General features: G+C 36.8%; 2 protein-coding genes across 2 annotated transcripts; one reads left to right on the top strand and one right to left on the bottom strand.

The window, feature by feature from the left end:
* Positions 1-1,190: 1,190 nt before the first annotated feature.
* LOC109238547 (serine hydroxymethyltransferase 7-like) lies at positions 1,191-6,809 on the top strand. Its single transcript, XM_019405024.1, has 4 exons — positions 1,191-2,657; positions 3,505-3,910; positions 5,842-5,943; positions 6,040-6,809. The coding sequence occupies exons 1-4, from the start codon at positions 1,605-1,607 to the stop codon at positions 6,261-6,263; spliced, it is 1,785 nt and encodes a 594-aa protein (XP_019260569.1). The 5' UTR covers positions 1,191-1,604; the 3' UTR covers positions 6,264-6,809.
* A 2,635-nt stretch (positions 6,810-9,444) lies between these two features.
* LOC109238548 lies at positions 9,445-11,322 on the bottom strand. The gene is made up of 2 exons (XM_019405025.1): positions 10,468-11,322; positions 9,445-10,368 (listed from the first exon to the last, which is right to left on the bottom strand). The coding sequence occupies exons 1-2, from the start codon at positions 10,828-10,830 to the stop codon at positions 9,760-9,762; spliced, it is 972 nt and encodes a 323-aa protein (XP_019260570.1). The 5' UTR covers positions 10,831-11,322; the 3' UTR covers positions 9,445-9,759.
* Between the last annotated feature and the right edge of the window lie 3,337 nt (positions 11,323-14,659).

Raw genomic sequence — 14,659 nt, 5'->3', positions numbered from 1 at the left:
GTCTACCGATTAGGAAAAGTAAAAATGTGGGAGAAATTCAAAAACAGCCAGATTTACAAGTGGTCGTTCAAAAATGGCCCAGTTTCAAAAGTAATTGAAATTTAGCCACTTTTCATATAAAGATAAATCTGAGCGAAAACACTGTTCAGAACCCCAAAAATATGCCAGTATATTATGCTGGAGTTCCAGCATAAGTACACTAGAACTCCAGCATAATATACTGGAGTTCCAACAAAGTATACCGGTCCAGTATAATATGCTGGAAGTTCATACACAAGTGCTCGAATCTCCAGTATATTATGCTGGAACTTTCCGTGTGTTGGAGTTCTAGCATAATATGCTGGAAGTTCATACACAGGTGCACCGAACTCCAGTATATTATGCTGGACCGGTCTCTGTTACAGCAAAATAGTGGCTATTTTTCATTGACTTGGTAAACGCTGACTATTTTTGAATGACCAGTCCGAAAACTGGCTAGACCGTACTATTTTTACGACTATTTGTATAAAGATTGAACATGTTGGAAGTTAAAGTTAGCCCAACTGTTAAATGAAGTAAACCCAAGTCGTTGTTACTGCTCAATTTTGGGAGAAATTCAAAAATAGCTAGATTGACAACTGGTCGTTCAAAAATAGCTCAGTTTCAAAAGTAATCGAAATTTAGCCACTTTTCATGTAAAGATAAATCTGAGCGAAAACACTGTTCAAAATCCTAAAAAATACGCCAGTATATTATGTTGGAGTTCCAGCATAAGTATACTTGAACTCCAGCATATTATACTGGAGTTCCAAGATAAGTATGCTGGAACTCCAACATAATATACTGGAGTTCCAGCAAGTATACCAGTCCAGCATAATATACTGGAGTTTGGAGCACCGGTGCTCCAGTGTCCAGTATATTATACTGGTGCCAGCAAAGTATACCGGTCCAACATAATATGCTGGAGTTCATACACAGGTGCACCGAACTCCAGTATATTATGCTGGACCGGTCTCTACTGCAGCAAAATAGTGGCTATTTTTCATTGACTTGGTAAACGCTGGCTATTTTTGAATGACCAATCCGAAAACTGGCTATACCGTGCTATTTTGACCTCAATTTTTTAGGCTTACAATTAGGCCCCATATAAAATCTAAAGTTAGGCCCAACCATGGCAGGCACATTGACGATACAGCTGTTGTCGAATGTCCAGATTCGTAGCCAATTAGTACCTATCGGGAGTTCGTTGAAGGTTTAGTTAAAGTCACAGCCCGGTCACCGGAATCAGAGGAGCAAAATCGTCCAGGTGCATCCCCTCGAATCTTCCCTGTCTTTGTAAAAAAGCCCACGCATTTCTCGTCTCTCCCTCTCTACATATCATTTACAGAGAAACAAACGTCTTTAACTACAGTTTTGGTTTTACCTTCTAGTGTTTTCATCTGGACGATGCGTTTCTACCGGCACTGTTACTCCGACTGTTTCCGCCGCTGTGGTCGCTGTTTCTGCTCTTGTTACTGTTGTTCTTGTCCTTAAATCTCCAAAAATCAAAACTTTCCGGTCGGTTAGGGTTTTTATTGTTTCAATTCTGAGAATTGTTGGATTGTGTGATTGCTTTTTCAATTACAATGGATTTGAGCCAATCGCAATCGAGTAATCTCTCGCTAGGGTTTATTGCTCATGCGTCCTCGGCGGGAAGCGCACCTAGTCGGGCTCATATCGCCGACGACTCGATCTCTTTTCAGATCGATTCTAGGGTTAAGGACCAATCGCATCTGGTTCCGCCGGTTCCACTTCAATTGATGGACAAGCAAACGGAGGAGAACGAAAAGAAGCGGGGAGGGAGCGGGGATGAAGAGAGGGAAGTCGAAGAATTTCGTATTCTAGGACATTCCATGTGTATAAAGCGGAGGAGAGATACTGATAGCACGTCGTCTTCTTCCTCTTCGAAGTGCTTTAGGGTTACGAGTTCCAATGAGCATATGCTAGGGCTAGAATCGCGAAAAAATGCTGTTAGGGCTTGGGGTAATCAGGGTTTACAGGTAGCTGACCCGGATATATTTGAGATAATGGAGAAGGAGAAGCAGAGACAGTACAAAGGGATTGAACTAATTGCCTCTGAGAATTTTGTATGCAAGGCTGTGATGGAGGCATTAGGGAGCCATTTAACAAACAAGTATTCTGAAGGAGCACCGGGGGCAAGGTACTATGGTGGTAATCAGTTTATAGATGAGATTGAAACTCTATGTTGTAAGCGTGCATTAGCTGCTTTTGGACTTGACCCAGAGAATTGGGGTGTGAATGTGCAACCGTATTCATGCACTTCAGCAAACTTTGCGGTTTATACTGGTTTGCTACTGCCTGGTGATCGGATAATGGGATTGGATACACCGTCTGGTGGAAACACAAGTCATGGGTATTATCTTCCTAATGGAAGAAAAGTTTCAGGGGCTTCAATTTTCTTTGAGAGTCTGTCTTATAAGGTTGACCCCCAAACTGGGTATGTAGATTTTGATAAGCTTGAGGAAAGGGCTCTTGATTTCCGTCCTAAGATACTTATATGTGGGGGGAGTTCGTATCCCCGGGAATGGGATTATGCAAAGTTTAGACAGATTGCGGACAAATGTGGTGCAGTTTTGTTGTGCGATATGGCACAAATTAGCGGTCTCATTGCTGCAAAGGTGATCTTTTCTTTGAGGCTGTTTAGTTATTTTGATTAATGCTCACCGGGCACGATCCTATGCTTACTCATGTCATTCGTGCATCAATTTAATTTACTTCTTAACCATTTTAGTGCTCGTTGCCGATGTTTTGTTTGAAAGCAACAAGGTTCAGCCCAATAAATGATGCTTTGGTGCAGTTCCCTTCCATGTATATATATGCCTTTGGTTTCAAACTATTTTAATTAGGTTAAATACTGAGAAGTTAATTATATAAGCGTACTGTGGTTTCAAACTATTTTAATTAGGTTAAATTTTGAGAAGTTAATTATATAAGCTTACTGATTCTTAAATACCTCTTCTAAGAAAAAAAGAGCCAGCCTACTGAAGCAAGTTGCCCTTATAGATGACACCTTACCGAGCATCTCTTGCGTAATGTGGAAATTATCTGATTGAGAAGTCTCACCTGTTCTGATTCGTGATCGGTTTCTCTTGGATTCTTGTCATAGTTATAATCTCAATTTGTTATTTGCTGAATGTATTAACAAGCTATTTGACTGCAAAGCAATAATATAGGGGAAATAAAAGTTTTTACGCTTTTTTAAATGGGAAGATGGGATGTCTAAGGGGAGTACTGTAGACCCTAGAGAATATGTTGGACCAGTCACTCCAAGTCAGCCTTTCTTCATGAGTAAATGTTTTGGCGTCAGCTAATGCCTTAGGCATCTGCCTGCAATTTCTGCTCAAAATAAGTCTGTTATATGAATTATTTCCCATCTAATCTTGTCAGAGTTGATTTGTAGTTTTTCCATTTATTGCATTTGTAATCAGCGAGCTTGCTAATTTGTGGCATGGCTTTTTCCCCCAGGAATGTGCGAGTCCCTTTGATTATTGTGATATAGTTACTTCAACAACTCACAAAAGTCTTCGAGGTCCTAGGGGAGGTATTATCTTTTATAGGAAAGGATCAAAGCCAAGAAAGAGAGGCCTGCTTTTGAATCAAGGTGATGGTGGTGATAAGTATGATTTTGAGGAGAAGATAAACTTTGCTGTTTTTCCTGCATTGCAAGGAGGGCCGCACAACAACCATATTGCTGCCCTCGCTATAGCATTGAAGCAAGTGGCTACTCCTGAATACAAGACATATATGCAACAAGTTAAGAGAAATGCTCAGGCATTAGCAGCTGCTTTATTGAGAAGAAATTGCAGACTGGTTACTGGAGGGACTGACAATCACATGATACTGTGGGATCTGAGAAATCTTGGGTTAACAGGTTTCTAAATTTTTTTGTGTAATACTTTTTGCCACATATGTGTCTGGTGAATTTCATTCATGAGATCTGTTTGTTTTTTGTGGCTACGTACCATCATTGTCCTTTCTTTCCATCTATATGGATATTTCTTGTTGAATTGTAAGAGTGAATTGGAAAATTAAGGGGCATTGGAGTAAGATATTATTAATGCACTAAGCATCAAGCCTCAAATAATTTTATCAGATGATTGCTTTGTAACGATTCTGCTACAGTGGACTAAGATACTTCTTGAGAAGAAAAAAAAACCAGTCTAGTTTTTGTAAGGCATTTGGCATTTTTGGTCATAAGCGCTGGGATATCATTTGTCTCTTCTTTTTTAATCCTAGTGAGCTCATTGAACTGCATGTTTCTTCTTTGCTTATGTTTTATTCCTATGATTTTGCCGTCAATTCCTGTGGCACCGTTTCTGACTGGGCTTCTATATCAATTTTGCCACTGAGTTGATTGAATTGATTGTGTAGTTCTTTTTCAATGAAATTAGTATATTCTATGATCCTGGGATCAACATTTGTCCAACTTTGACAGCATATCTCATAAGGTTTGGTTTTTAGATTTCTTTAAAAATGTGATCTGCTTTGCTGCTATCAGAAGGTTGTTGAGATGCTCTAAATCCTCCAAGTATTTTACCTGTGATTCCTTAGAGAACTTGGCTGCTTGTCATATATTGGTTCCAGTCTGTGTGAGTTGACTTGATTATTTAAAGAACAGTCTGAGGTGTGTACTTGTTGAGAAAATGGAGATTGTATAGAGGGCACAAATTTGTTTTTGTGCTTCTCTTACTACTCGAACTTTGTGTTGTCGGGCATTTAAATTGAATACAAAGATGCCTACATGAAATTCGAGAGTAAAGTTAGTAGCAGTTAACATGGAAGTAATATGATAAGGTCATGAAGATTAATGTACAAAAGTAACTTAAACAGTAATTTTAGCTTATCATTGTATAAAAAAAAAAGTAATTTTAGCAAATATACTGTTGGCATTTCCAAAAAAAAAAGCATCTGCTATATTGTTAAATGGCGTGTGAGGTGTGTTTTCCAGAAAGTTAAGTCCTACCATAGCAGAAAATCACTATTTGAAAGTAACGTAATATTAGTAGCTTTAGCATATATTTGACTGATCATAAAAACAAAAACATTTTACATATAAAACTAAGCGTTTACTATTGTTAAATGGCCTGTCATGTGTGTTTTCCAGGAGAGTTAACTCCTAGCGTAACGCAGCTCAACTCAATATTGTCAAAGGCGAAAAGGTAGAAAAGTACCTAATATCTACTAGCAATGTAATGAAAGCACGAGCTCTTCTGAAAGGCTAATATGAAAGAAAGGCGAATATGAAAAAAGAAAAATCATGTCAATTAAGTTAAAAATCATATTGAATTTCTGACTAGCAAGCAATACTAAAATTCATATTGGTGACTAATTTTCTTTTAATAAACTCTAATTTGTTATTCCTAATCATTAATATGCCCGTCCATAAAATATCTTGATAATTAATATATTGCTGTCATCTAGTTATTTGTTTGGTGCTATTCTCTTTAGGAGAGAGCTCATGGACGTTGTGGTGCGCGGTGCCTGTGCTGGAGCGCTACCTAAGTGACGTTATGTGTGTAGAATCGGGCCTTTAGGTAGCTTATACACTTCTAAAATTATGTGATTTATCCTGGGCCAATTCTCTTGCTTACTGATTCTGGGACCAAACGCTGCCTGCTTCAACGGGATTATTTGGGGCCAGATACTGCTATTTTAATTGGACTCTAATTGCTGTTGCTGACTTGCCTCCCGGTTTTTGAGTGTATTAGTACTGCTATTTTAATGGGACTCTAATTGCTGTTGCTGACTTGCCTCCCGGTTTTTGAGTGTACTAATACTGATTTTTATTTTTCTATTTTACAGGTAAGAATTTTGAAAAGGTTTGCGAGTTGTGTCACATCACTCTCAACAAAGTAATGGTCTTCGATGATAATGGAAGTATTACTCCTGGAGGTGTGAGGATAGGTAAGTTCAGTATCGTTTTACTGTGGAGCCACATATATCAACCTTTTGGAGTTGAAAATCTGTTTGCGTAATTACTTTTTCTTGCTCTGCCTGCAGGTACCCCTGCTATGACATCAAGAGGCTGTATAGAGAATGATTTTGAGACGATAACAGATTTCCTCCTAAAGGCAGCGCAGATTACAAATTCAGTACAGAGAGAACATGGAAAGCTCGCAAAGGCTTTTCTGAAAGGCCTTGAGAACAACAAAGATGTTATTGAGTTAAGAACACGTGTTGAAAGTTTTGCATCACTCTTTGCAATGCCTGGATTTGAAGTATAATCTAGCTGGAAATCTCGTTCTGGTGGATGAATTCTTTTTTTTATTCGTTGACCAACCTTTTCTGTGGATTGGGAGAACAACGGTGCACCCAACTCTTGGTTAGTAATTGACTAGGCTTGATATGATTTTTAAGTGTCAATTGAGCTCAAAGCCTGGATTAACTTATGATTGCCACGTTGGAGTATTTTGTGTCCTTATTGACTGTCAAGGTTGGCTGGAGGTGCCAAGACAAATCTCAAGTAGCTGAACCTTGCCACAGTTCCAGTATTTTTGATGAGGGCTTGGTAAATTAAATAGTGTTGTCATGAGGGACCCGACTCATTCTCCTATAGCTGTTTTGATACACTGTTGTTTTGGGTCCTCGTTATTTTTGGTTGTACCTATATTATTATATCTTTAATATTCAGCTTGTATATACCCTGTAATTTTCTCATTGAAGAGATTACAAGGTTGAATGTACATTACACCTTGAGAGAAAAACAAAGGAGTATTTAAGGGATTGTTTGGCAAGGTTTTTAGTAGTAGTTGTTTTGGCAGGATGACTCAAATTTCCAGTTCCTCACCCTTTTTATATTGTTCTGCTTCAATGTTCTTTGTTGACTCAGGTGGTATTGCATCACAGGAAACTGCTTTTAGAAGGCTTTGGATAAGCATCTGTTTCAGTCTCTATTGTAATCAGGTGAAGTACTTCTTTGATACATTCTATGTTCTACCGAGAGCTGCTACGAGTACAAATAATTCCTAGATGTTCATCTCATTAGACATGCATTGACAAATCCATTCTCCTTTGAAACAATTGCGATGTACTAAAGGTACCATGGTTAATGCTAGGGATGGACTGGGCACAGGTTAGTTGCCATGACTTCAAACCGGCCACTTCTCCACGTAGTCTAGCAATTTTTTTTTACATTGTCCAATAAGGTAGACCAAAAGCAAAAAGAAAGAATGACAGCATACGATAGAAAGTTGTTCTTTTCCCTACCTTGGGGCTTGGGGGCTGGAGATTTGAAAGAACTGAAAAGTTGGCAAACCAGAATCATGATGTGGTTAGTTGAAAGGAACAAGTCTGAGTTGCAAGTTGTAAAGAAGTAAAAAAGAAGATAATAATTAGAGAAGAAAAAGAGAGGAATCGCATTTCACAGGGAAACAGGAGACATGTCAGAGAGCTGGTGCTAGGCTGAGATACAAGAAGATATACCTAAGTACAGCGCCTAGCATAGACTTTATTGACAGCAGCCACTCTGCACTGCCTACAAAATAGAGAGCTGCCTCTTTTCTACTCATCATCATTTATTCGACCAACAATAACATTATAACAACAATCAATTACTACACATGCTATAGTACTCTTTTCATATTTGCTTTCATTTAATTCCTTGATAACAGAAAAAATTGAATCCCTTTTCTGGGAATCAAACAAAAGCTCCTACAGTTAAAGAAAAAAAAAACTGCTTTTTTGTGTTTGAGAAAAAATGAATGCTTGCCCAGGAATCTCATGATCCTTCTCTTCCTCTTTCCCTCTGTCCCCGCCCACTTCTCCATCACTTTTTCACAACTTGAATGATTAGTAATTTCAGGGTATATTGGATTAAAAAATCTAGTATTAGCTCAAAGTCTCCCTTGATGATTACATTAAAAAACTAAAGCATCTCACGTTTTTTTTTTATCTCCCATTTTTCTAGTTTGTCAAGTCCTACACTTTAGAAAGTGTTGTGAATTGAGAGTTCTTTTTTAGTATTATTACTGAAATTTCAATAATATAATTATCACCCTTTGGTTACTTTCTATATCTCTGTTTCCCCTCCCCCTATCTTCCTCTATGACCTAAACTGTCTTTCCTTAGCCGAAGTCCGTTGATGGGTTTAAGTTCAGAATTAGCAATCTTTTTTCCAGTACTTTTTGCGAACTGTTTCTGTTGCTTTCCTGTTTGAATTGATGCCAGTCATGTTAGCTGTCTCCTCTTAAAGAAAATCGTTGAATTGCTCACAAGAAAGGAAATTCAAATATGGGGTCGTATCAGAAAAAGCTATAAAGAACTTCTTTCCTCCATCAACTTTTAGGCTGTTAACAAATCAAAGATTTAGCATGTTTAACATCTTTAATCAAGGTTCTAACACATCTAGTTAATGTGAATTAGACAAACTTAATTACAAGAAAAGAGGATTGTTGGCTGTGATTATGACCGACCAACAAAGTAAAAAAGACCTATCTAATCTCTGTTAACATTACTAAGCAGCTGTCATTATCTTAAAAATAGTTGTCATTTGGGCAGAAAGCATCATTCCTTTATTTACTTTATTTAGGTGGAATCACATTCTTTTCCATTTGACAGAAGAAGCATCTTCCAATTTAAGAAACCCTAAACCTAGCTAAGTTGTCTATTATAACTTCATTCTCCTAAGACAATACCTACTAACATAGTATTAAATTATTCTTTCAGCTCCTATGTTTCCTCAAACACATCAAGACGTGGCCTTGAAGAAGTAATTTATTTATGTTAGTTGGGATAATCATAGTTTTCATCTTGGTTTGGTTGGGGAGTAGATGGTCTTTAGGTAGTTGAATTTTAATCGCAATCTTCATTCTAAATCGATGATGCGATTTTTTTGCGTAAGTTATACACCTTTAAAAAGTCAGTAAATAAATGTGTCTGTTCCTCTACTCTTCTCCACTTAAATATTAGTAGATGTGTGTCTAATATGTTGCTCTTTTACCACTACACCGACACCCTGAAGGCTTTTTTTTTTTTTTTTTGACGGAACGCTAGAATGCCCTAACCCGAGTTTGGTGTAACCATATACGTAATAAAATTGCTAGTTAAACATAAGACATATGATAGATGGTCACTATCTTTGTACGTTTGGATGATTCTTTGTGTGGTATGAATTGACAGTTAAATAAACAAACATTATATGTCTACAAGTGATTAAATATGTTGATAGAATAAAGAGCATATACAATAAAAGTAGCATATGGCAATTGTGATTCATATCAATCTTCCAGTTTTATTCCACTGAGGTGACTGACTGCTGGCCTTGTCAGTAGAACAAGAACAGACATTTCTTATCTTTGATCCAGTTATTGATGATAAGGAGGAGAATCTACTCCTTGAGTGGAAATATTTTTTAGAATTCTTTTTCTTTTTTACTGAAGCTATCTTTTATCCAACATATTCTTTTTGTTTAGTAATGTTACTTTTATTCAAAGGAAGAATCACATTCTGGTTTTTTTCCTTGAGGATAATATTCATGCATTACTTAACAGAGCAAACTTCTTCCTAAAGTTTTCAATACTAAACTTAGCTGCAAAATAAGAAAATTGACATTTTAGGATGCCAAAAAAGGACCAAAATAGAGAGAGATATGGATAAGAAAAAGTAGAGCCTAAATATTAAAAAAAAAAAAAAACTACTCCACTAAGTTATTCCTTACACTTCTACAATCTCTAAGGCTATGGCTGCACACATCTTTCTCCATTTGTTCTTTCTTTGTTGTTTTTACCTATGAGTGCACATGTCCAAAAGTTTCTTTCTTCCTTCTACTATTTCATCAAAGAAGTCATCAAGTTGCCCAATGATGCTTTCTGCCCCACATTTCAACATTCCAAAGCAATCTTTCAAGTTTTCAATCTTGTCATGGATATCAATTTGTGTTAATACTAGTCCACACTCCTTGGCTCTCTCTAGTTCCATTTTCAGCTCAGCCATAGCTACTCTTGCTCTTCGATACTCGAAAAGTAGGATTCCGGGCAGCTGTCCTTCTGCCTGATTCACCTCTGCTACTACTCTCTGATGCAATCTTGAAGTTGAAACCATAAAAGATGAACCGAAAACCATGTTCCCTTCATGACCATTCCCTTGGTAAAAACTTGTCTGTGGCCAACAATATACTAGTCCACTTACCAAAATGGCCAAAAGCAATGAGCTGACATTCTTCATTGCATAAAGCACTCCTCTAAAGCCACTGAATCCATTGAATTTTGATCCTATCATAATATTTTCGTCGAACCTCAATGATAAATCTTGCATTCTTGTTTCCATTAAGCTCTTGTTTTCTTCTTCAAGTGCTACTGTTTCTCTTTGACATCTATTTATCGCGCGAATAACCTGTATGATCAAGAAAAAAGATTACAACTTTATGTTAAAAGATGAAAACAACTTCCATATAGATACATGGTTTGATTATGCCAAGAAAATTAAAACAACCTGGCGGGAAAGCAGAGGATTTAAAATGTTGTGATCATCAAGAGAAGAAGCTAAATTAGCACCAGAGGTGTAATAATTTTCCATGCTGGAGATTGCTGATTTGAGAACATGGCAAGCTTCCCAAAGTCTTGAACTTTCATCCATGTACTCATCAAGCCATTTCTCTCCAACAGGCAAATGTAGTTTTTGAACCAGAAATGTTAACTGGGAATGAAAAGATCTTAGAGATGACATAACATGTTGAAGAAAATTAAAAGACATGAAGTTCTGAGACAGGAATAAGTGATCAAGATTGTCAAGTCCTCTAGTGAGGAAATTGTAGAAGCCATTAACAGAAGTTGTAGAGGAAGAATGATTCATCATAAAGATTGAAAAAGAAGAAGATGGTAAGTTAGAAGAGAAGAAAAGGTGACAAAATATTGATGGTTATATGTAGTGGAAGTGAATTCAAGAAGGTGAAATAAGGAAGTGAGTAGCTTAAGGGGTTAGGACATAGGAGTCTATATAGTGAAAAGGATTGGTTGTTGGGGGCAATTATGTGTGTTTGCTACAGAGTGGAGGAGATGATTGGAGAATCTGCCATATTCATTATATAAAGGAAGCAGAGAAATGCTGGAATTGAAAAAGTGGAAAGGGAAAAAAGGGAATTCCTAAGTCTAAAATGAAAAGAAAAAGCAAACATGAGAAGTTAATGAGTTGGCCTTAAAACATTTACACTTTCCTATTCATAAAGATTTAGTCTGCAGACCTTTCAAGAATCAAAAAGGGTGTCTGTACATAAAATGATAATTAGGGAGAAATCTTTAGTTTTTTTTTTCTTTAATTATATACTCCTAGCTCTTTATTCTATGAAGGCCCTAGATTTTGTTTTCTTGGGCTGTAAAAGTTTGACTACTTTGACTGAGATACTTCTTATTCTTTCTTCTCATTCTTCAATTTTGATTTGGTTCCCTCTTGGAATTGAGTGCTTTTCACCTTTTTCTCTCCTTTTAATTTTATTAATTATTCTTTTGATGAGTTATTTAGCTGTGTAATAGGGAAGTTTAAGGAGATATTAATGATGAGGTCTTGGAGTTGAGATTATTATATGCAAATGCTGGCCCCTGTTTTTTTCTCTTTTTGAAGTTAAAATTATACTTTTTTGGGAAAGTTTACACGGAAAGCAATATATTGCTTCTAAATTCAATATACACGAATTTGCCGCTAACATTAACTTGCGGTCCCCTCAATACCCTCTGGCTTTTCAAAAACAAAAGAAACTAAAAAGAGATAAAGGGTTGGTGGAGTTTGTGAATTTCCAACAAGTCTAGCCAGTTTTACAAACAACTACAATTTCCTCTTACATTTTCTATATTGAGATTTGAATCCTAGCCTTATGAATTTTCAAATGGGATTTATAAAGGCCGTGGAAGCAGCCACTAATGCTTGCATTAGGATAGGTTGTCTACATCACACTTGGTGTGCGGCTTCCCTAGAGGCGGATGTAATGTATCGGCACCAGTTTCAACTGAACCCAGTACTTTTGACGCGGAATATAAATTTATGTGTAAAAATTCACTAATATTGCAAAACATGAACCCATAACTTTAAAAAGACAATGAGTTCAATTCTAAAAACCTTAAAGGTTAAACCCATAAAACTTAAATTCGAGATTCGCCTCTGCTTTCCTAAGCTCTGCGTGATCGCGAGATTCCTTGTACACAGAGCTGCTCTTTTTTTTTTTTTTTTTTTTTTTTTTTTTTTTTTTTTTTTTTTCTTTTTCTTTTGTAGAGTGCTTCATTCATTGCCTTTAAGGTTTTGCATGGTGTTTGTATCTTTCACAGGATATCGAAACCAACCTCAGTATACAATTCTTATACTCGTGTGGCTAGTGATGGAATTGGAAATCCGAATAAGGAGATTCAAAATAATGCATGTACACCATAACTAGGAGTCAAACTTCTGTCCTAAAGCAAATTTTGAGCTACATTTGCCGCATATTGTGTGAACTCAATAACTTAGATATATACAAAAAAACCATTTGCTTTATACTTTTTGCGCATTATAGTTTGAGGAATGTGATTCAATTGAACCATGTAGCTCGATTTCTAGTGTGGCTACACCAAGGTTTTGGGACGTTGGTCATCAAATGCATTAAAAACATGTAGTATTGCTTTTTTTTTTTTTGCAGAGCCCAAAACTTTCTTGTGCAACAATGATGTAGTAGAAGATGTGATAATACAAAGTAGTATCAAAAGCCGGGATCCTGTTTTTGAAATGGGGAATCAAGAATGCATGCTCACTACATTGAAATTTGGCAAAATAGGACTTAGTACGGGACTAAGCAATTTGTATTGGAATTGGAAAATGGAATTCCACTTTCCAAATCCACTCAAGTGGGGGATTATCTAATGAATAAAGGCCATCCACACAACCTACAATTATCTATTTTTTTTTAGCCTAATATATATCTTTTGGTGGTTTTTCATTTTTCATTGAGTTCAGGGTCTCCGGAAACGGTTTTTCTACCTTCACAAGATAGTGGTGCGGTCTGTGTACATATTATTCTTCAACGACCAGACCCCACTAGTAGAATTTTACTGGTTATGTTTATGTTGTTGTTGTAATATATATATTTGATGTAACTATATGGTCACCCTTATACTCATCAGGTTTGGTTTTAAAAGGTAGCTGTAAGGTTTTCCTTTGGGTCCACAGCAAATTACAAGTCTTTAAAGGGATAGAGAAATAGGAGTAGTAAAAAGATAGTTTCAAATTTAGTATGATAGGATATTTCATGGGAAGGATTGGACACCACGCTTTGCATAATGGTGTAATTGGTGAGGCTGAAAATCAATCAAATCCAAGCAACAAAAGGGTGGGTTATTAAATACTACTACATGGTGAATTATGTTACGTGGACTCGTAGATTCGAGGATGTGTACGTATTAGATACAGTGTTGGTACTCTATAGTAATTTGTTTTAGGCGAAATACATAAACGGCCCTTTCAAGTTATCCTCAACGGTCAGCTAGATATCTCAACTGACCCTTTTATCATTTAAACACTTCAAGTGGCTATTAACTGTACCAAATAGATACCCGAGTGCAGCAGACCAGATGCGTGAGTTACACTTGCCAATGACGTGTCAAACGAACTAATTAAACAATGACACATGTAATTTATAATTAAAAAAATTGATATTTGTTATTAACAAAGAAATACATTAAAGAAAGAAAAAAAAACCTTTTTAAATTTTTAGCACACCAGCACCTTTCCCAACGCCCAACCCTATTCTTCTTCTTCTTCTTCCTTCCGCCCCATCTCCCTCTCACCTCCTATCTCTCTCTCGTCCCTGATTTAGTAGAGCCAACGCCATTGCAGGACAGAAAATACTCCAATAATTAACGATTTATATGTAATAGAGCAACAGCCACAAAGAAAAGAAAATGGGACTTCACAAATTCCTTATTCTCCCAACCACTCTTCTAATTTCGCCTCTTTATCAGCAAACCAACTGACCAACTCAACTTATTTTAGGTGTTAGTAAAAACAGAGAGAGAAGGTAGAGAAAAAATAGAGCAACAATAAGTGACCAGTCGTATTCGCCGGCAAGGCTCCATTTTCGACTAGCAATAGCAGCTAGTATAAACAGTCCGCCGGCAATGAACTCTGGCAGATTTGAGATAATGAAATACACAGGAGTTATACCACTATTGACGAAACCTTCTCGATGCGAGCTTCTGTTTTTTTTTTGTTTTTTTATAGTTTTTGCATCCAGGTTGAAATATAGGTGGCGAATTTACGGTGGAAGGTGGTGGTTTAAGGTGGTGGAGATAATGATGTTGGGGTGAGGAAGGTTCATATGAAATTTGGGTGAAAAAATACTGGTTTGATCGTTCAAAGGTGTGGGCAAAAATGATAATGTGGTGTGGGACCCAGGCATAAAATTTAACTTAATTCTAAAAATAAGAGAAAACCAGTCTGATAAAAGACTCACGCGCTCAACTGTAACTAAAATGCACGTAACTTGCCATGTCACTATGAGGTATCTATTTGATACAGTTAATAGCCACTTGAAGTGTTTAAATGATAAAATGGTCAGTTGAGGTGTCTGGCTGACCGTTGAGGACAACTTGAAAGGGCCGCTTATGTATTTTGCCTTTTTTTTTAATAACGAAGTAGTGTTAGGAGTTTGCCCTGATTTTCTTAC

The sequence above is a fragment of the Nicotiana attenuata genome, unplaced genomic scaffold (assembly GCF_001879085.1).
Source record: "Nicotiana attenuata strain UT unplaced genomic scaffold, NIATTr2, whole genome shotgun sequence".
Classification (NCBI taxonomy): Eukaryota; Viridiplantae; Streptophyta; class Magnoliopsida; order Solanales; family Solanaceae; genus Nicotiana; species Nicotiana attenuata.
This window is presented reverse-complemented; position numbering and strand designations above follow the sequence as displayed.

What these genes read in the sequence shown, in the direction of transcription:
- LOC109238547 (XM_019405024.1), top strand. Translation starts at nt 1,605, where the DNA reads ATGGATTTGAGCCAATCGCAATCGAGTAATCTCTCGCTAGGGTTTATT. An exon ending in GCGGTCTCATTGCTGCAAAG is followed by an intron (nt 2,658 to 3,504) that starts GTGATCTTTTCT and finishes TTTTTCCCCCAG; the next exon opens with GAATGTGCGAGTCCCTTTGA. An exon ending in TCCTGGAGGTGTGAGGATAG is followed by an intron (nt 5,944 to 6,039) that starts GTAAGTTCAGTA and finishes CTCTGCCTGCAG; the next exon opens with GTACCCCTGCTATGACATCA.
- LOC109238548 (XM_019405025.1), bottom strand. Translation starts at nt 10,830, where the DNA reads ATGATGAATCATTCTTCCTCTACAACTTCTGTTAATGGCTTCTACAAT. An exon ending in ATCCTCTGCTTTCCCGCCAG is followed by an intron (nt 10,369 to 10,467) that starts GTTGTTTTAATT and finishes TTGATCATACAG; the next exon opens with GTTATTCGCGCGATAAATAG.